Here is a 23,276-nt window from a genome sequence, read left to right on the forward strand (position 1 = left end):
GCTCATATTAATGGCCTCGGAACCTTTATGGCTGTTGGTTCCTTCCAGAATATTAACCTCAGCCGTTGGCTTTCACTTTGCTGGTTCTGAAAATTATATTATGTGTATACAGTATATATATATATATATATATATATATATATATATATATATATATATATATATATATATATATATATATATATATACATGTGTGTATGGCTATATATATTTATATATAATATTCACTTATGTTTGTTTTGTGTGTGTGAACATTATATTTAAACGTGGTATGTAATGATATTATTGTCTTCAATGGAGAATGAAATAGAAGAGGTTGACCAAGGAAATGACATCACAATTCTTTTTTGTTGTTGTTGTTGTTGTTAAATAATATATCTTTATTTAGCTTACAAAGACGCATGAAAATACGCATAAAAACTGTGCGGAATTCCATTGCTTTTTCTGCCAAGAGAGGCAGAATCCGAGCAGAATTTTACAAAAGCAAATCTGCAACGTGCGCACATTCCATAAGAGTTTTTGCATAGTCAAAGGTAAGTAAAAGTCAAATTCTAGAGATGATTTTGAGGTGCAGGTGAAATGAGCCAGTGATCTGATGTAGGGCGTGAAGAAAAGATCTGAGTCAAATATAACTTTAAGATTAGAGATGAGTGAACCCGAACTGTAAAGTTTCAGAGAGAGACTTAGGAACCCTGAAGAACCCCAATAGTAAGGGGAAGAGTAGAGGAGGAAGAGCCAGACAAAGATACAGTAAAGAAGCGTGGTCATCGGGATGACAGTTCTCGAAAGAGAGTATAAGAAGGTTGTGGTCAGAAATTGAGAGATGGAAGTTAGTAAAATCATGCATGAAGCATTCAAATGAATTGCTTTGAATGGAGTACAAATTTTGTGTTGTCCGATCTTGTAATCTTGCTCCAATCTGACTGCTACTCATGCTAACAAACATTTCTGAGGTGGGCAAGTATGGGACCAAAGTGAGAGAATCAGACTATTCTGGTTTTATTTGTTACCATGTGAGTACAGTCGGTGTCGGACTGAGGCGCCCATGAAGTCATCTTAAGCTAACAAAGGTAACATTCGGCATGTTGTCCTTTCTGACATGTATAAAGATCCCGCCTCTATGTATAAAGATCCCGCCTCTATGTATAAAGATCCCGCCTCTATGTATAAAGATCCCGCCTCTATGTATAAAGATCTCGCCTCTATGTATAAAGATCTCGCCTCTATGTATAAAGATCTCGCCTCTATGTATAAAGATCTCGCCTCTATGTATAAAGATCTCTCCTCTATGTATAAAGATCTCGCCTCTATGTATAAAGACCTCGCCTCTATGTATAAAGATCTCGCCTTTGTTCAGCACATGGTGGTTGGGTTACCTGTGGAGATAGTTTGTCTGCCCTTATGGTAGAAGACTTCTGTGCTGTGGGGCGTAACGACCGCGGTCGCAGCGGTCGCCATTGCGACCGGGCCCCGCAGGTCAGGGGCCCCGGGCCGGCAGGTCAGGGCAGGGCCGGGCTGGACATCGGGCACTTCTGGCAAATGCCAGAAGAGCCGATGCCAGTAGTGGGCCGCTGCACTGTTCCTCCCCCCGCCACCGCCGCATTTAACTATACCGGCGTCTATGACACCGGTATAGTTCAATGCAATGATGGAGGAGAGCGTCACCTGACGCTCCCTCTCCCATCATTCCCCGCTCTGCCTCTGACAGTACACTGCGGGTGCGCGATAACGTCATATCATCGCGCACCTGCAGTGTCCTGGGCAGACTGCAGCCGCCAGGAGCAGCGCGGGCAAAAGGAAAGGTGAGGAGAGTTTTTTTTTTTCTTTTTCACCGGACTGTGGGGCCATTATCGGGGGGGGGGGGGGGAGATGAGATGCGGGCTGTGCTGTATATACCCCTGTGCTGGCTGTGCTCTATATACCCCTGTGCTGCATATACCCCTGTGCGGGCTCTGCTGTATATACCCCTGTGTGGGCTCTGCTGTATATACCCCTGTGCGGGCTGTGCTGTATATACCCCTGTGCGGGCTGTGCTCTATATACCCCTGTGCGGGCTCTGCTGTATATACCCCTGTGCGGGCTGTGCTCTATATACCCCTGTGCGGGCTGTGCTCTATATACCCCTGTGCTGGCTGTGCTGTATATACCCCTGTGCGGGCTGTGCTGTACATACCACTGTGCGGGCTGTGCTGTATATACCCCTGTGCGGGCTGTGCTGTATATACCCCTGTGCGGGCTGTGCTGTATATACCCCTGTGCGGGCTGTGCTGTATATACCACTGTGCAGGCTGTGCTCTATATACCCCTGTGCGGGCTGTGCTGTACATACCACTGTGCGGGCTGTGCTCTATATACCCCTGTGCGGGCTGTGCTGTATATACCCCTGTGCCGGCTGTGCTGTATGTACCCCTGTGCGGGCTGTGCTGGATATACCACTGTGCGGGCTGTGCTGGATATACCACTGTGCGGGCTGTGCTGGATATACCACTGTGCGGGCTGTGCTGGATATACCACTGTGCGGGCTGTGCTGGATATACCACTGTGCGGGCTGTGCTGGATATACCACTGTGCGGGCTGTGCTGGATATACCACTGTGCGGGCTGTGCTGGATATACCACTGTGCGGGCTGTGCTGGATATACCACTGTGCGGGCTGTGCTGGATATACCACTGTGCGGGCTGTGCTGGATATACCACTGTGCGGGCTGTGCTGGATATACCACTGTGCGGGCTGTGCTGGATATACCACTGTGCGGGCTGTGCTGGATATACCACTGTGCGGGCTGTGCTGGATATACCACTGTGCGGGCTGTGCTGGATATACCACTGTGCGGGCTGTGCTCTATATATCCCTGTGCGGGCTGTGCTGGCACCCAACACCATGTTGCAGTGCAGGAGATTCCTGCAACAGTCCGAGGCGTATCTAGGGGAAGGGGGTGGGGGGGCGTCACGGGGGTAGGGGGGGGGGGGCCCATTTGGAAGTTCGCACCGGGGCCCATAACTTTGTAGTTACGCCACTGGAGAAGTAAATGTCTTGCTGTTGTTTCCGCCTGTACAGCTACAGGAAGTGATTACAGTATTTTATACCTCTCCTTTTTAGAACACATCACGCACCTTGAGGTATATATTGCAACGTTGGAAAAACTATCATTAAACTGCCGGGATAATGGAGAAGAAGCTCTGAGCAATGCTTTCAACGCTTTCGCTGAACTTTCTAAGGAATTGTTGACGCCCATGAAACATGTGGTACGTACTATTACTTCAGGTAGAGGATTTGAGTGCACTCTTCTTTTTAATTGCTCATTAGATGCTTCAATGCAAAACAAAAATTAGGGTCTAAAAACACAAATGTTGAGTGTAAAAATTAGTTTTATAAAAATCCTGATATGGAGAATAAAAAATATTACTGAAACATGTTTTTAAAAAAATTCTTTCCATACAAAAATCTCATTTTAATGAAAGGTAATTTTTTGATGCTATATTCCTTTTAAAGCCTCGCAATATCCAGGAGAGAAAAACTGTCCCTTTTTTTGACCATTTTTTCAGGGACCCAACAATCTAATGTGAAATGTGGGCGCTGAAGGCACTTGGCACTATGGTCATCAAGATCCACTATTTCCTTTGCAATTGCTGACCTATGAGATTCCAGATGTGCTTGGGAGACAAGTCTTGAGACTCTGCAGGCCAGGCCATGGTATCACATTTAGGCCACACAGACTGTTCACAGAAAAATGAGATGCACTGTCATGCTGAAAATTAGCTTCAGGGAAACTGTAAAGAAATGGTCATACCACTGGTTCCACAACCAAATCAATGTAACGCTGAGGAGTTAATGTACCTGTAATTAAAAACTAGAGGGGTACATCTACCATACATAGTGCCAGCTCACATCATAATGCCCAGGAGTTGGACTGATGTGAAGGTTTCTTCACGGCGCATCAGATTTGAAGAATAGCACACAGGGATCAATTCTGCTAGACCCCCAGATGAAGCTATACACGAAACGCACGTTGAGGTACTGGACAGTGCTGGTTCTTCTGTGCAGGATGACATATGGTGGGTATAGGAGTCTAATTTATATTTTTACTATGTGGACGGTAATGCAGGGGGTCTGCTGATTACCTGTGGTGATATGGTAGCATTGGTTGTTCATATAGGTGCACAAGGATAGCATGTCACATCCATACCCATGATATTAATTCTGGTTTTATTGACTATTTAGGGTAAATTGTGCCGTTTTCCTTCTTGCCACACTGCCCTTTTTTTCGGGTTTTATATATTTTTTTTATGCTTTTTTGTCTTTTGCAATTGTGTTTTAGTATATGTTAAAGTATAATATAATTTTGTCATAAGGACTTGTGTAATTTATCATAGTATATTTGGTGGTAGGGTAATTATAGGATTAAATGTTGTTTCTAGATACCTCCAATAATTGTACTTTAGTATTTTAGTTATAGGTTTAGTTTTCCAGTTTCGGCTAACTCTCATGGTGTTGCCCACGTGGTCTTGTCAGATTAAAAGAATAGAATACAGAGATCCATTCTGCACTGGAGTTAGGCGTCACATACTAAGCCATTAGTAGGCATTAAACAGTTTCTACGCAAATCATCAAAATGCATTTACACGACATTGGGCTGTGACCAATACGTCTAGCTACAGGTGTTCCATTAAAGGGAATCTGTCAGTAGGATCAACTCTCCTAAGTTGTCTATATGGGCTTGCAGGTTATAGGAAGCTGAATAAAATGATACATTGATATCTGTGATCCAATGTCTTATTCCAGATTCCAGAAATCTACATTTTTCTTATATGTAAATGAGCTATTCCAGTCTATGGAGACGATAGTGCCTGGAAGATTACTCTGCCTCCAGAGATTATTTTAAATAAAAGGGGGAGATACCAGTGTGAGACAAGTAACTAACGCAGAACAAGAGAAATAAAATTTCTCTTCTTGCAAACACATTTTTTTCTTCTCTCTGATCTCTGCTGTATTGTAACAATATTACAGTCCTGTCTGCCTGTGAGATGAAAGCTGAGAGGAACCTGCAGATGTGTCAGGTATAATCACACACAGCTCTGCAGAGAGATCAGGAGAGCACACAGCGGCCATTACACATCACATTGGTAACTCCCTTTCATGTAAAGTAAGCTCAGGGGGCAGAGTTGTCTTCCAGGCACCATCCTCCCCAGAGCCTGGAAGAGGTAATTTACGTAAATTGATAAGTGGATTTGTGCACAACACGGCATCTGATATGAGGCGTATAGGTAGGACTGTTTTTAGCAGTCTATAACCTTTTTGCCCATATTAATAGAAAAAAACCTACGATAAAAACAAAATGAGCAAATACTCTGCAGTAAATAAATAGATCACAATAGTGCATGAAAATAATATAGGGTACTTAGTTAACATAATTTTCATCAAAAATGTAAAAGCCATCCCAGCTCATCAAAGTGACCCTATTCGGGACAGTTCTAAACTCCAGAATTAAAACCTCACCATGTGTTAAATTATGTAAATGTGAATAAGGGCCAAGCATATTATTAGTTTAGCTAGGTCAATTGTGGTGACCGATTCGCTTTAACCTCACGCCACCGCTTAAACACTATCATTGTGCCGAGCAAAATGACAATAAAGGCTGGAATATGAAGGACTATCCTCTTTAGTGTTGAGTCCGGCTTCTGTCTTGGATGCAATGATAAGCACAGATATGTCTGATGACTATGTGAGCAATACTATAAAGAGGCCCTCATGAGGGAACGTGAAAGTGTCCCAGGAGCTGTATTTCTACATGATTATGTCGGACTGTATGTTACTGATTATAAGGTGATCAGCTGTCATAGAACAAAGTTGTCTTCTATTGAGCATATCTGAGACATCATAAGTCGGCAATTTCAAAGGGAGCTGCCAGCAGCGGATATTGATGATTTGCATACCCAAGTGAATTTAGAGTTCACAGAACATTCCTCAGACAACCATTAATTACATCATTGATAAGTTGCCAAAGGGTGTAAGTTTGTGTATTTCTGTGTGTGGCATTGATACTCGATACTGAATAAATTGAGATGTTTTGAAAAGTTTGTTTCCATTTTTTCATCATTTGCATATCATTAACATGTTTATCCATTCTGTGATTTCCATAATTCAACGACTTTACCTTCTTTGTGGTGGAATTTCAATGTTGAGTGTATAATTGAAAGTCGAGCTATACCTCAGGTTGTAAAAATGTTTCCTCCAGAATTATGTTGTCCTTGTATGCCCCAACATTAACAGCATTTTTTGCTGCATGACAGACTCTTTTTTTCACTGAAAACACTGATTAATATTCTTATTTAGCTGCTGAATTAATGAAAATACTGTGACTCAATCTGTGTGTCATTTAATCAACTGCACAGCTTCTTCTTTTACCACAGAAAATTCATCTGAGTAAAAGGCAGCGAAACGTAAGGTGCTGATATACCTTTAATAGGCATCGGTTGACCGTACCGTTGCCCGACAGCTATTCTTTTCAGTGGGGAGAGGGGGGAAAGTCAATGCCGGACACCTTGCTGCTAAAAAAAATCTTGTTGAAACAATAGAACTATGATTTCACCATGATTTATTATCGCCCTTCAGACTATCTGTTGGAAAACCGTTCTCTATTGTTGAAAGTAGATAAGTCATCAGATTTTGCAGCCCATTGTAGGAGAAGTAAGACATGGTGAGGTGACAAGTCTTCTCTCATTACCCAAAACAACGTAAGCAAAATCTTGGCAGCGATCAGAGAATATACTGGTCACAAGTTCTAAGTCCTGCTTTCGGCAGGCATACAAAAATCATTAATGGGATTGTCTGTGATTAGAACAATTAAATGGGCTGTGCTACAATATTAAAAAGACCCTAACACTGGTTCTGGAGAAAAATAGTGGGGCCACCTTTATGCAAATGCCTAAAATCTAGAATTGCTACAGCAGTTTTGGTTGAAGTAACGTAATCTTGGGAAATATTTCCACATTATGTTTTATCAGTGGCATTTTTCATCACTTTTAACTATCTTCTGCAATTTTATGAGGTGCCATGTCTCACCCATTGGTAAAGCAATACAAAGTCTGCAAGATTGTTGATCAAGACACTGTTGGACCTTGTATGATTGAGGTAGAAGAATGAGCCATCATTTTAATTTAGCAACTCCCTTTAAGAAATTAGTAAGACTCTAAAGGCCCAATTGAACAGGCTGATAACCAGAGAAAAATGCTTGTTCATTGGGTGCTATGATCTTTACGCTTGCTTAAAGAGAATCTGTCGTGAGGATCATCCCTCCTAAGTCATCTACATGGGTTAGTAGGTCATAATAAGTTGATTCACATGATACTTTGATATCTGCGATCCGATGTCTTATTCTAGAGGAATCCATGTAAATAGTTGGTTAGTGATCTATGGGCCGAACACTGCTCTGCATGAGAATCTGCCTCCAGAGATCATTTTAAATGAACAAGGACGCTACCATGTAGATCGGAAGAGCAGGCTGTCAGTCATTACATGTCTCCCACTGATAACACATCCCTTCATTTAAAATTAGCTCTGGTGGCAGATACTCACGATATCTCTGTCCCGCTCATAGATCTTGAAAGCTAATTTACATATTTAAAATGTGTATTACTCTATAATAAGTCATCAAATTTCAGATATCGGGGTATAATTGTCTTCAGCTTCCTATGACCTACATGCACATATACTGTAGACTGATTAGGAGGGTTGTTCCTGCTGACAGACTCACTTCAAATATCATCTTTCTCGGCAGCACATTTCCTAGTGTAACCAGATATGCTGCTGATCAGATGCTGTTCTGTGTGCATACAATGATCAGATTAATTGTATTAATGATCGTTTTTTGCTCATAAAAATGTGGTTATCACGTCTAAATTGGCCATTGAACGAGCGCCAAATGACTTGCATGTAGCCAATCCGGCAGTCATTTAACGGCTGCGGCTCGCCAGTGAACTTACAGTATAAAGAAATTCTTCATATCTGGAACTGATATCTGCTAATTACTGCGATTAAAAGGTTACATTCATTCTGATAATTTAGTAACATGTTTGGCAAATATGACTAAGGCATATCTTATTCTCGCTGATATTACAGTCATTTTATAAAAGATAAGATAATGTCCGCAGCTCCTGAGGACAGACTGTAATAAACATGATGCGCTGACAGAAATAGATGGGTTTATATAATGCAGTTAGATGTGTAATATATTCACCGTGAGAATGCTGGCTAGAGTATAGCAGAATATGTGAGAATTAGAAATTATCTGCTTGACTTATCTAACAGTCATTAATTTGGGTATTTGTCTCACACAGCTGCAGAGTTTTAATCACAACATTAATTACTTTCTAAACTCGCTGGTCAAAGGAGATCTGAAGGAGGTGAAAGGGGTGAGTATCGGAGAAGTAATGCTGTAAGCATTGCTCAGCTTGTCTTGTAACGTCTTTGAGGCACATCACTGGGTAGTAATTAAACTGAATGAGATTCCTTGAAAGGAGACCAATCACTTACAGTTGAGGCAAAGCCTTTCTTTAGACTAACTGTAAGCTTAAAGGGAACCTGTCACCAGGTTTTCACCATATAAAGTATGGCCACCACCTTTAAGACCTCTTTTAGTGGCATCCAATGGCGCTCCTGCGCAGGCACACTTTGCTTTCCTTGCTGAGGTCAGAGCTCAGTACTGCAATGCGCATGCGCCAGGTGAGGCCAAAGTGTGCCAATGACCTGAAGTGGCTCATGCACCCTCTGTTACCCCTCCTAATGATCAGCAGAGATCTAACACAGAAACAAGAGAGAAGTTTAGCACCTAACTTACCAAGGCTAAGACTGGTCCGAGATTCAGACTCAGGTCTGCCTAAGCTAAACTCATCAGACTTGGTGCTAGCTAGGGAGAAGCCATTTTTTTTTATAAGGATGTATTGTTAGTGTCAGTCTCCAGGTGGTAGCAGAATATTCCATGGTTCCTATGTCCCCAAATGAAGCAGCTGAAAAAGAATGTCACCCAATAAACAAGCATTTTGCTAGCTTGTTGGGCGATCAGTAGCCCGTTTAGCCTGCAAGGCTATTGTAAAACTAGCAGTCCTAGCAACACGTGTTCACGATAATCTTGGAATGTAAGTGGACCATTGGTCTGTTTTTGAATGAATATTGATTCACCCAACTAGATATCTAGAATTCTTATGTTAAAGGTGGTCTACTTTGCAAACAAAAATATTTAGCTGTGCTCTCAATATAAATATATATAACACACTGTGTCCAAAGGGGTCCAATCTCCCAGTAATGGGCTTGGTTCTGGCAGCTTCCTTTCTGGTTTGTGTTTGACACTGGACAACATTTCCTATGTTGGAACATAATCAGTGCTGTGTGTCAAGGGATAAACGCATAAATTAAAGTGGCAGTTCACTTTAAACAACATTATGTTTTAGCCTTCTATAAAAATTATCGCTGCTGATGGATATACAGAAAAGGGGGCTGACTTGGCTATTGTAATAAGCCAGTCTGCAAGCCCTCTTCTCTGTACACCCACTGGCAGTGACATTATTTCTAGTAGGTTCATGGGAAGCATAATTTTGTTTAAAGTGAACCGCCACTTTAATTTTTGGTGTTCTCCATATCTCCAAGTGTGAAGTGAGAGGACGCAGAATTGCATCTCTCCTGATTTAGGAATTAATTATTTTGCTTCAATATCTCACCTTTGCTGGGTAGACAAAGATCTGCACTTGTCAAGTAGGGACAGACAAAAACTAAAAGCGTATGCGGTGCCACTTCTAAGTCAACCAGGCTTATGGTGGAGGAGAACTAGTCAGAGTCTGCTAATTCCATCGTAGTTGAAAACACTTCCAGGATGCTACTGTGTGTGATGTGAGATTATTTTAAGTTTAGGAATTTGCAGCATTATTGAATGACGATAGGATTTTATCCAAAACAAGTGAAGATATCTAACCAATAGAATAAAATAAAATTACTGCTAGAAGTGGATTTTCAAATTATTTTGCCAAATTTGCTAAGATTAGAGCAACTTAGATGGTCGAGTTGAGGCTCTGGACGTATATAACGTCTTACTTATCCATTGTTGCTTCTATGCCGTTTGGTATATCATAGCCTGGGTTTGCGAGCTGAAATTCTATACAGATCCAAGTATCTATACAATTTTTGCATTAGAAGTAGAAGACAGGTGAAAGGCAGTATGACTACAGAATCAGACTACACAGAGTTTGTTTGTAGAATGTTTCTCTGGAAACAGGTCAGAACATTCAGACATCTTGCTTTGAGATTACTTGCAGAATAATTATTTTCTCCATTATTATTTTGGGTCCAGCGAACTTTCATCTTTTTTTTCTTTGCAGGATCTAAAAAAACCATTTGATAAAGCTTGGAAAGATTATGAAAATAAATTGTAAGTGGCGCTATTAAAGGTTAATTTTCAGTTTTGTTAACACAGCAAAATACATTTTCATAACGAATATCTTATGAGTTGAAGGCAGGATTTGTCAAGCTGCCCCATTTATATTCAACTTTTGGAAAGTTCCAATGATGTTAATCTAATCTGCATGGGAGACATTATAGTGAAGTAACTAATGGTCCATAATACAGACATACAATGTCTGTGTACACCGATTTTCCTTGTTTATGGACCCTAAGGCTCTGTACACACCTCTGTTTGTTAATTATTTTGCTTTTCTCTGTCCATAGGAGTAAAACAAAATTAACAGCAATGCCCGATTTGGCGCATGACTGACCCCATTAATTCTAATGAGGTCCTTTAGGATTTCATCATGGTATCCAGCATCCAATGCCGATGTGAGCATTGCCTTAAAGTTCATTTTAGCTGACAACCACTAAATATTCTTTCAGTATTGTAGTGCCAACATTGTAAAAATGTTAACATTAGAACTGAGCAAAATAATTCACAAGACCCTGGTCAATGGCTGTATTATTATTCGGTGGCGCTGGACCTGAACCATGAAAGCTTCCGGCCACTTACCGGCATTCCTGGCATCTTCTCCAATTAGAAAGCCCGACACAATGTACACATGACGCCACACCAAGCCTTCTGCTGGGGATGTTGGTAGATAGGAGGTCGTTCGCAGGGCTCTGGTCCCCTGCTCATAGACCATTCATGTGGCCACCGGACCAGGGTCCTGCAACTTGTTTTACTGAACTCTATGTTTAGCATACTGTATATGTACTACATATAATATGATGTCTTCTTTTCAGCAAACGCCATTCCTGTCTCAAGGGAATTTAAATCTAGTGTGAACAATCGTTTCTTTCCTCTACTGTTCTTCGTTTTACTTGGAAAATTTCCACGTGCTGAATGATGTCTTGATTTTAAGATGTGTATCCATCCTAGTATTAACATTTTGTCAACTAAATTTGTTTTTATAGCACTAAAATTGAAAAGGAGAAGAGAGAGTTGGCCAAGCAGTATGGGATGGTGAGAAATGAGGTGGCAGGAGGAGAAATAGCCGAGGAGCTGGAGAAGGAGCGTAGGATGTTCCAATTACAGATGTGTGAAGTAAGAAGCTAAACTCGTAATACACCATATGTTCCATGCATTTATTCTCTCTTTTTCCATTTACTCCTGTAACAGCCATGTGCTCAGGCAAGAAATACCTGTAATTCTCTTTATTATTTCCACGCGTTCGGCATGGTGGAGCAGGAAAGCTTATGGTGTATACCGCAACTGTGCTCATCGGTCTCTAATCCCCCCACCTATAGAGTGTTCGGTATTTGTCACTGCATAATAAAACATTGCCTGCACATTAGTCAGTAAATGAACAAATACAACATACTACAATGGCCGATGTGTGACACTGTGTACATTAGAGGCCTCTTAGAGGTATCCATTAGAGCAAGGTTTCCCAATCTCCAGTCCTCACGGCCCCCCAACAGGTCATGTTCTTAGGGCTTCCTTAGTATTGCACAGGTGAGTGAACCCGTGGAAATTCCTCACGCCTTGGTAATAAGTTTATCACCTGTGAATCCTGAAAACATGACCTGTTGACGTGCCATGAGGACTGGAGTTGGGGGACATGTAACCAAATAGAAAAAAAGAAGACAAGATGTGAACACGGCTTAACAGAAACTGATTTCTCTGTAGTTTTTGACATACAGTGCCACGTACAGATTACTGTAGTTATCTCACAGGAGTCTATCTTTACACGCAGCTAAATGTCATATTACATTATGTACTCCACTTAGTTATTCTTTTATATAACTTTATTGTTGAAAAAATTAGTAGTCTCCAATAATAAATGTTGTCTGGTCCTAAATTGTGCTTCTTGTCAAAGAGTAACGTCCTTTTAAACCATATTTCTCATTTTGTTTCTAGTATCTCATCAAAGTCAATGAGATCAAAAGCAAGAAAGGCGTGGATCTTCTGCAGAACCTTATCAAGCACTATACCTCCCAGTGCAAGTAAGATCCCTGTGTTTAGAACTCCTAAACCTCCTCCATCATTGTCATTAATCTCGGTGTATAAATGTTTCACAGATGTCAGTGGTTCGGCATGTTAAAAGTATGATTGTCTTCTTTAGACTAATATGGATTCATTACACAGTAGCACAACTCTCTCTTGTTTAGAAGAATTAAGGGTACGTTCCCACATTCAGGATTTGCTGCGGTTTTGACGTTTATTTATGCAGCTTCAAAAACGCAGCAGCCAGCCGTGACAGCATAGTGGATGGGACTAATAGACATCTCATGTCCACTGCGTGCATAGTCACCTGCGGACACTGACATGTTTCAGATCTGCAGGATGTCGATGTATGCAGGTATGTGCATACCAGGAGCAGCTACCTCCATACACAATATACAAAAAAAGGTTGAACGCTATCATGCCAAAGCATGTCGAATATGTTTTTGTATATTATATATGGAGGTAGCTGCTCCTGGTATGCACCTATTCACACTAGTTTGGATGTGCCAGTCGTTTTTCTGTCATTTCTATGTTAGCTTACTGACTGAGCACTCCTCCCTTCACCATCTGGTTTTTAATTACATCTAATCACACTTGGTTCCGGCCAACCCATATGTAGGCTTTACTGAGAGAGGTGTCCACATTCACCCATGCATACAGACATTAGCCTTCGGTAAGTGTTCACATTTGGACAGGGAGGTCAGGGACCCATCAGATTAATGAGACCACCTTGACGATGGTTGATGGGCTCACACTATTTGGCCAAATTCTGTGCAAAGCGTCTCAAATATTTTTCCTAATGTTCAAAAAGCCATTTTGCTATTCATATTTCATGTATTTCATATTCGACATGCTTTGGCACGATAGAGTGCAACCTTTTTTTGTATATCACCTCTCATGGACCTGGATGTCACAGGGGGTGGTGCTGCAGTATTTTACTAGTTTCATGTATCGCCACTCTCTGAAGATATCCTGAATGCTGGGTGATGGACGTGGTGGGAGAGGTGAGTGCAGCGCCAGCATTCTATTTCTATCGCTGCCAAATGTTTTAACTATGAAACAAGACGTTGTCATGAGCGGAGATGGGGGAACAGCAGTTGTTGCTAAGGCATGAAAGCTGCTATTGATAAATAAAAATAATATTTTATTGATCCACACATAAAAGTTAAGGGATTTTTGCATCAAGTATAAATAATACTGAAAATTCAGGATAATTCAGTATAAGCCATATATACAAAGACAGTAAAGGTGCCCATACACTTCAGTTAGTTGTGGACTGGATACTTTACACCAATGTGTTTTTATGGAGAGAGAGGAGAAAGTCGCTGCCAGAAACCTCTGACAGTGGCTTATCTCTTAGGAGATCTAAGAAATTCATTGGCATTGCAATTCTGCAAACTCTATCCTCCAGTTGCAATTTTCAGGTTTTGAGTTTTACAGTGTATATGCTTGTTAATTAGGTTACAGCAGTTTTCTCAGAGGTGGCCAGTTCCTAGACAAAGGGTGTAGTTTACAAGCTAAGCTCTGAAGTTGGTTACATGACTGGATCCGACCAGCTTTAGCGCCCCTGCACGCCACCAGTGCAAAGCTGCCTCTGCTTGCAGCATGTGAGAGTGCACAGTTCGAACCAGCGGTGTAACCATGTCCCTGGTCCGAATTGTCAATCATCAGGGGCGCCGTGTCTGTCAGAAGGCTGGGAGGCTGAGAAGTGGCGTGCCCCTGAAAAAAGATTAGATGCCCCTTTAAGTCCGTGCTGGGAGTGCCTGTTGTGCCATATGTTGAACACTATGTCACTAGTGAAAGGCTGAGACCCAACTGTCTCTCCTACTGCTAGAGTGAAGAAGCGGCGATGATCTACAGAGCACGGTGCCTTCATCAGGACTAGGACAATTCCATGTTGTTAGTGAGTTTATCACTTGCATAAATCAGATTATAAATATATTTGCCATTTTGATATCTCATTTGCTCAAATTCTGTTTTATATTTTTCAAATAAAAAAATAGAATCCTGTTCACCTTCAAAAAGCATTTATGTTCTGAAAAGTACAGAAGGTAGATGCGCTTCACATAGAAACCCAAGGACATTCACCCTCTCTGATGTGCGAGTGATGGCTCTCTTACCGTGAGTGCAGCTAGATTGCTCAGTAGCAGAGCCATTCTGATAAATAAAGCCTGTGGGGTAAAAGGAGGCACAAATGTCTGCCTGCATATAGTAATTGCATGTGCACTGAACAGTCCCTCACATGTATACATCAAAGTGGCGATGTGACCCCAGAATAATGACTTATTTGTAGCTTTCTGCAGGAATGTTTGCAAACCACTGAAAAACTGAAATCCTACATCGAGGGCCTGACCACTGAATTGCAAATTGTGAGTATTGCCTTATCTTATCCAGGTTCATTCTCGATGTCAGACTTACTGTCAATATTACTATTTGATATTAAATCCATGCATTTCTATTCTGTATGGTGCATGCACAGTTTGGGTGGAGTTGATATTACATGCAATATTACATCTATCCGGCCATACGTGCTATAATTGGCAGGTCATTCTCGGTTTGTGTATTGTGAGAAATCACGAACACTTCTCTTAGCATCATTTTGGTGATGGGTTCCTTTTAAGGGATGTTCATATATGACGGTTTAGTGACACACAACTAAGAATTGCTCAAACATCACACTACAAAACTATGGCCTCAATTCGTCAAAACTGGCAATTTTCTCGTTGATCTTGATGAGTGGTCGTGGTGGAGTCAGATGCTCCTGATTCATGAAGAGGATGTGTACGGTGCTAAATAAATCAGGAATTTCTAACAAGTGGCATGTGCCAGGGACTGGAGTAAGATTTCTGATGTTAGGAATGCCACAGCACATCGTGAACTGGACGGACCATAACATCACTTCCCTGTCACGCTCATGCTATACCCATTTTGACGGCATTGGGAGAAACTGGTATAAAACCAACAAAAGGTGCATCATTTTTGTGCAACTCCAAGTTGTGCCAAAAATGTTGCAATTTTTCAAAGTAATTTACTCCAGAATTCTGGTGAAATTTCTTTTAGAATCCGGGCCTATGTGTTTTCTTCATTATTGCATTCATTATTTTGCCATTTTTTTTACTTTGTGTCCATTGCCTAAAGAGGTTAACTAAGGAAACCCAATTAAGAATTCTAGGGAATAGACGTTGTCTCATGTTCAGGCATTTTATCTACAAAACAATAGTGATGAGCGAACGTGCTTGGATCGGGTGTTATCAGAGTGTCTTCGGCGTGCTCAAAAAATATGTTCAAGTCTCTGTGGCTGCATGTCTCACTGCTGATTGACAGCCACAACACATGCAGAAGAGGCCTGTTTATTAGGCAATCCCTACATGTGTTGCTGCTGTCCAACATCCACGAGACATGCAGCCGCGGGGACTCAAACATATTATTGGAGTACGCCGCAGACACACTGTTAGCACCTGAGCATACTCCGATAACACCTTATCCCAGCACGCTCGCTCATCATCACTAGTAAATCAGCCGTAGGGACAAAACTCTGATCTGAGCCGTATCCAATAAGGGAGATTTCAAATGACCATAGAAGTAACGTTTCTCGAAGTTGAAGACTCATAATGCCTTTTGGAGACAAATTGCCCCCTTCATCCGGTTTTATACCTAATGTTTAATGCTGTCTATATCTGAAAGGGCGGTTCACCCCCAAAATGCGTTGTATGTCTTCACCTTCAATAAGGGTACTTCTATGATGATTCTTTGAGAACCCCTTTTGCTATATCCTTATGACGGCTCTTAATAACCGAACCCAGGATGGGGGATCGGAGAGGTCTGGAAGCTTATTAAGCTTCCACTTATTAGCCAAAGGCTTTTATGGGTGAGATATTCCTAGGGTAACCCGATAAGCCGAGAGTCCTATCACACATATCTGTACATCATGCTTGGTTCCATGAAGTGTTGTCCTATGAAGTGGATTCTTTTTATTTTGCACATGATCATTTTATGTAGTAAAAAGAGCTTAGATTGGTTCGGAATAGCGACTCTGGAGGACCTTTCATATTACAGAAAGCTTTTGATTTGATTGAAATGGACATTGTAATGGGGGTGCTACAGGGAAGTTGAACACTTGCTTCCAGGTTTTTCCACAGATTACCGCTGATCTTTGGGTAGCAGGGAACACTTTGTGATCAGCTTTTTGACTAGGGACCCTAGGTTAATGTCCTGATAATGAAAGATGTGAGAACCTCTACATCTATTATCAGTTTAAGACTTTGTTCTCATTCTGTAAATGTGACAAGCTGATCTTTTTTAACAGCAATTTAATTAAATAATGTACTGAATATGGGAAATGTGTTGTCTTTAGGTTAATTAGCAGCAGAAACAATTATTGAGGAACATAAAGTTCTTCCATTGTATAATGCTGTAGATAATGAAACATTAAGCAGTGCAGTGCATAAATCAGACTGCTGGAGTGGGTCTGACCACAAAGCTGTGTCTTATAACCACACAATCTGTCCTTCACATCCAGTAATTAGCTCATTCCTCTCTTTCCCCTGAGAGTGTCCAGACACAGACTGCAGCAGGTGAACTCAAGGTCTGCAAGATCTGGCTGGCGGTATGAAATGTATCCTGCACAGCTTTGACAATCCAGATGCTTTAGTATCAAACAGACATTCCCTCTGTACACCATCGCTTATATCATCATTATTATACGCTTTCTTTGTGTCCCCTAACACTTACATTGCAGAGTAAATCTAGCCATACGCATTAGATAGCCAAACAGTAATTCAGCCCGAAGCTTACAGCTCTGTCTGCTGACTCTCCCATACACTAAGCTTGGCCGAGCGCTCCTGTGTTCTCTGTGGTCTAAGGGGTAACATCTCTCCTTGTGGAGAGTGTGACATGCCAGTTGTGTATGGAGACTTATAGGCCATACAATGCTTCTCTCAGAAATGAAACATTCAGAGAGGAAAAGGTCTCAAGCTTTGCATTGAGGAGGTGAAACCACCTGAAAAACGCATCTGCAAATTCAGATTCCGGTTTGGCTTTTATCCTAAGTCACGTACAAGGCTCGTTACAGAGTCGATATTGAGATTTAGGATTGTTACTTCTAGAATTCTAGTTCTCTTTCTCTCTGAAGAGGCAATTGCTTGAGTTCTCTGTGAGACCACTGCTACCAAAATCATCCAGACTCGTGGCTTATCTCCCTGTCAATCAAAAGAATTGGGCAACTGAATTCCAACCACCCAATCTTTATCCTTAAGTCAGGAGGTCCCCATACACATTGGCTAGTTAGATGATCACAATACAAAATACTTGCCAATCTTGGTCTTCTTCTACAATTTCCAGCTCTCTTCTGGACCAAGTGACAATCTTTAGATTTGCCCGCTCACATAGAATGGAGTGGTGCTGCTTTCCCAGTGAAATGCCTATGAGATTCAGATCTCCAAGATCCTATCCCAATATGTGTTAGGTGTAATAATAGTAATGTTAGCAAATACCTCCAATTAGAAATGTAGTATAGTTCTTCTGACTGGCTATGTCGCTTTTCCCATGTAAGGTATTGCAGTAGCTTAGGTATCCATGGTTACGACCACTGATATAGTGACAGTTAGATATCTAAGCTACTACCATGCCCTGCACATGAGGTAAGCGACATAGCGAATCAGAAGAACTATTTATTTACCGTATTTATTTTACTCATTTATATAGCACCATTAATTCCACAGCGCTTTATATACATTATCATCGCTGTTCCCATTGGGGCTCGCAATCTAGATTCCCTATCAGTATGTGTTTGGAATGTTGGGGGAAACCGGAGTACCTGGAGGAAACTCACGTAAACACGAGGAGAACATACAAACTCCTTGCAGATGTTGTCCTTGGTGGGATTTGAACCCAAGACCCCAGGGCTGCAAGGCTGTAGTGCTAACCACTGAGCCACCGCTCTGCCCACTTATTATCACACACTATGGGAAAGCCCCTTTAAATTGAGAAAATGATTTCCAGTCTGCACAAGCACCCCTGTGTTAGGTTACATGTTCCAGAAGAGAGCCGGAGAGGGGCTGGAAACCAGAGAAACTGTACAAGACAGATTGGTAAGTATTTTCATGCACTAACACCTACAATCACATCTTGAAAGAATTAAACCTTTAGATTTAGATTTTTTAAAAATAATAATTTTGTCCAGCTTGTAAAGTTCTGGTTCACAAATCACGTTCTTTGGTGATTTATCTTCATTCCTGTGTAAAAAAAAAATTGCATGTAAGGGGCTTCCGAATCTCGGTCTATGTGTAGTACTCCTCTGTGTAATACACCCTGATATCAATGCAGCTGAAGGCTGTCGAATAGACCACGGAAAAACTGGGGTTTGGAAGCCACTTGCATGCAATTTTTTTTGTTTGTTTTTTTTTTACAAGAATGAAGATAAATCCCCTAAAGTTTTAAAACTTTCCATGCTGGACAAAATGATAAAAAAAATATAAATACAGTAAATATAACTTGTCTTTAAATAATTGTGTCAAGTCCCATAAATGCTTAAAAAAAAAAAAGCAATTTTTTTTTGCAAAAATAATGTTTGAAAGTATATGTTTCACCATATTAATCCCCTTTTTATGGCTAAATCAAAATAAGCATTTGTTTAGTACTGCAATTTCCATAATGATCTAAACTGTAAGATTCTGTTCACCATACCATATAAATATTGTGATATAGACCCCAAAATGGGGACCTCGGAACACACAACTTGTCCTGCAGGAAATGGGCCCTGATACAGTGTGTCAGCAGGGTATATTCTCGTCAGTAACAGGGTCATTAGAACCCATTATTATTATTATTATACATTTATATAGCGCCATTTATTCCGTGGCGCTTTACATGTGAAAGGGGCAAATATAGACAAGCACAATAAACATGAGCAATACAAGGCACACACAAGTACAGGAGGAGCGAGGACCCTGCCCGCGAGGGCTCACATTATGCTTTTGTTTTGCTAATAAGACATACACCACATGTTTATCTGAAATGAATGCATTACTAAATGAAAAGTGGATTACAAAATAGTTTCTTTAAATTTAATGATACAGATGATTGCTTATGCTGAAAAAAAGTGAAATGTAAATGTGACAGCCGTATAAAACATGGGGAGCCGCTTGTCTTATTTTGAAAGGGAATGTCTCCTAGGACTCTTCTCGAGATGTGATGACTCACGTGGTTTTGGGATAGTTGACATGTCTGAATGGCAAGGGAGCTGCCTGGGCACCCGTGGGCGGTGGGATAGTTTTAGTGTTGAATGATTATTAAACAAAATAGTGACCGTCCGCGCTGTCTTGTAATGTTGTCCTTTGTGTGTGCACGTCAGATCAAGAGCAGACAGGAAGAGGAGAAGAAGCAACTCTGTTCTCTGCGGGACCTGCTGAAGCCCACGCTACAGATTGAACCCAAAGAGGTAAAACTAATCTCACGGGGATTAAAAAACAATCCGCATGGCTCTCACTCCTGTCGTACACCTCTTGTGTGGTCGATGTTACTGAAAACTTTGCAATAGACAACTTTTATTGGATTATTTAAGGTCCAGTAACATACAGTATTGAAATTATGTCAGAGAAATGCTTCCACATGTCCCTGGTTACACCTGCCTGCCAGTGTGCACTTTACAAAAATTGTCTGTACTTATTTTTAAAGGAGTTATCCAGACACACAAGCACTTCCATCAAAGTTTTTATCCACTTAATATATTGAATTGATCATACTATATAGCACTGTGTACTCATAATTGCTCATTTTACCTTTCTACCCGATTAATTCTTCTCTTTTCCATTAGCTCTATGACATCACATGACTAAAAACAGACTCTCTCAATGCTTCTAAGCTCTTTGTAGAAATAAGAAGTCTCTTTTCCCTGCATGAGTCATCATAACAACTACAATTCTATCTTGCTGCAAAGTTTCTTGCAGTCCAGCTCCACCCTCTCTTTAACTCCTGACCCAGCTGCTCCGCTCCTTCCTCTTCCAGGGCCTTTACCACTGTAAACTCATGAGTCATACAGGGAAAAGACATCCTGAAGGATTCAGCCCGTCAGTTTTTAATCACGTGATGTTATAAACCTAATGAAAGAGAGAAGAATTAACGGAGTAAAAAGGCAAAATGAGCAATTGTAAGTACACAGTGCTGTATAATATGATGACTGAAATATATGAAAGGGATTAAAACTTTGATATGAGGAGTGCTTATTTAATAAAACATGCCTGCCTTTTTGCAAAAAGAGCGCCTTCCCCTATCTACAGGTTGTGTGTGGTATTTCAGCTGTGCATTATTACCTACAATTGAGCTAAGCTGCAGCATCAGAAGTAAACTATAGACATAGGGGGCGCTGTTCATTTTTAAAAAAAATCTTAGACAGCTCCTTTAATATGTCCTTGAGATAAAGAAATAGCTGTATTGAGTAATTTGTATTTATTCCAAACCAATACTCTGTTATTACTATGTATAATTCGGTGTATTAGTTTTCCCTGGAGTGCTCCTTTACCTTTCTTCATATACATGAAATTCTGTACATGTATCTTCTATATGTGTGTATAAATATGTGCCAGTGGTGACTTCTAAGATGTCAGTGAATGGTTTAGCTATGCGCTGTGATAACCAGGAAAGACCACCCGTTGAGACACTAGACCTCCAACAGAATCGCGCCTGTCGCCTCCTATTTTCATCTAATTTGCCGTCAGCGGGTTGAATGGAGACTATTCAGCGAGGAAGAGAAAAGCTGGGAGCTGTAAGCACTCGGCATAGTAATATTAATGGGCAGGAAGACGTTGAAAGGACTCAGGATGAGATTCTCCCTTTCCATCCAGGCATATGTACATGCCTGAGCATAGGTATTGTCGTAGGATGATTTAGGGAACAGCTCTGCATTATTGAACCAGAATATTCTACTGCCTTCCCAGCGTTCCTTTAATGATAGAGGTCTGAAATTGACGTAGGCAGGCATATGTTTTTCTGTAATTTACATACATTAGTGCAGGTTTGTTCCAGAGAAAAAGGAACACTTTCCTCCGAAGAATCCAATTAGACCCAAATTCACAGGTGTTGTAGATACATATGGTGAAAAAAGACACAAGTCCATCAAGTTCAATTTTTCTACATCAATTAAACCTTATTTTTCACCTGATTAATTCTAACTCTCGGTACCATTACTTTTGAAAAAAGAATCCTGCCCTTTCTTAAATGCTGATGACGTATCAGCCACTGCTATCTTAAACAGTCTGACTGCTCTAACTGTAAAGAACCCTTTCCGGTTTAGATGTGTAAATCATCTTTCCTTCACATGTAATGAATGGCCTTCAGTCCTATGCAAGATCCTTGGAATACAAATAAATCCTATTCCAGATCTGCCAATATTCACAGCATGTACTTGTACATGGAGCTGAAATCACCTCTACAGCCATTTTTTTTCTAAGCTGAACAAGACCAACTTTTCTAAACTTTCATAAGAGAGACCTCTCATCCCATTTAAGGAAGCCCTACCATGAAGACTTTTCTTTTTACTAACCCTGTGTATATGCATGTAGTGTAGTGTGTGTATTTATATATTCATCTACTGCCGCCTTCTCCGGTCTGCTCCTCTTCTCGGTGACGTCACCACTCTGCAGACTCTCCGAGTCACACTGCGCTCTGGGTGACCTGGAAGTGGCTGTTACTGTGTAAGCCTATCGAGTCAGAACATGGCTCCATAGAATTACACTGTAAAAAAGACGTCCAGCTCATGTGTAGAGTGATCCAGGGTCTGAATAGCAGTGACGTCACTGAGAAGAGGAGCAGAACGGCGCTGGATACCGGAGGAGGTGCACATATACACAGATTTAGTACAAAAACCATTTCATGGGAGGGCTTCTTTTAATCCCACTCTTGCATTAGCAATCACAATGAGCAATAGTCTTCTTCTCACTTTACCACCCTCTGTCCATGTATCTGGGTCTGTGAAATAGCCAACAAACTCACAGTCCATATGTAATGGACATAGTAGAGTAGTAGAAGGGCTATTCCGGCTGGTAAAGAAAGTAAATCCTGAAGAAGGTATTCTACGTCAAATTTGTTAGGATCCTTCACAAGAGATGAAAACCCATTCATCATAAATCCTGAAACAATGTAACCCCAGTGTGAACAGAGCCTTACTCGGCGACTGTAGGGGAGACTAACTCGGTCAGGACTGCTGTGTATCTGAATCTGTGTGTTTCTTTCCCAATATTCATCTTTGTGTCCCTCTTCTCTCCCTTTGCTTTCCAAAGTTCAGAAGAGTAAGTTAATCGATTTTTCTTTCATTTCTGTTCTCTGTGCTGCTTTATTCGCAAATATCAAAAAATGACATTTTGCAACAACAGCTCCGCGTATTTACAGAAAAAGTCAATATTTATCTCCCAGACAGGAAATTATCTGGATTACTGCTTTTCACTGGCTTTTAGCTGGCACTTTCTCTTCTCTGCTCTTTGTGTATATATTACATCAGTTGATTGTTGGCGTTTTCCACTTTAATTTCTTTTTTCATCATTTTAATTAATAAACTATAAAACCTTAGATAGAAACTAAATGAGCATATACCCGGCTGTAAGTAAACAGTATATATAAATAACAGGGGGGTACTTAGAAAGCAATTTTTATTAAAAAAAAAAAATTGTTTAAAAAAGTGTAAAGTTCATCCCACCGCCACAAGGTGTGCCCCAATCGGGTCTGTCATATCCTTTTGCATTAAAACCTCAATTTTTGTCAGACGACATCAATGTAGATGGGGCAGAGCAGGACCTGGGTCTGACTGGTCAGTCACCTGGCCATGGGAAGCTATATAAATGAC

At 40.9% G+C, this 23,276-nt stretch overlaps 1 protein-coding gene across 2 annotated transcripts in view; it reads left to right on the top strand.

Annotated features, from left to right (window-relative positions):
* The window catches only part of LOC143765343 (arf-GAP with SH3 domain, ANK repeat and PH domain-containing protein 1-like), a 243,345-nt gene that overhangs the window by 169,382 nt on the left and 50,687 nt on the right, over nt 1-23,276 (top strand). For both annotated transcript variants that reach the window (XM_077251906.1, XM_077251905.1), the window contains exons 3-9: nt 3,100-3,245; nt 8,337-8,411; nt 10,368-10,417; nt 11,410-11,539; nt 12,356-12,441; nt 14,736-14,811; nt 19,794-19,880. In XM_077251906.1, the coding sequence (XP_077108021.1) occupies nt 3,100-3,245; nt 8,337-8,411; nt 10,368-10,417; nt 11,410-11,539; nt 12,356-12,441; nt 14,736-14,811; nt 19,794-19,880 (650 nt within the window). The remainder of the gene's footprint in view (nt 1-3,099; nt 3,246-8,336; nt 8,412-10,367; nt 10,418-11,409; nt 11,540-12,355; nt 12,442-14,735; nt 14,812-19,793; nt 19,881-23,276) is intronic.

This window comes from Ranitomeya variabilis, chromosome 4 (genome assembly GCF_051348905.1).
Source record: "Ranitomeya variabilis isolate aRanVar5 chromosome 4, aRanVar5.hap1, whole genome shotgun sequence".
Lineage (NCBI taxonomy): Eukaryota > Metazoa > Chordata > Amphibia > Anura > Dendrobatidae > Ranitomeya > Ranitomeya variabilis.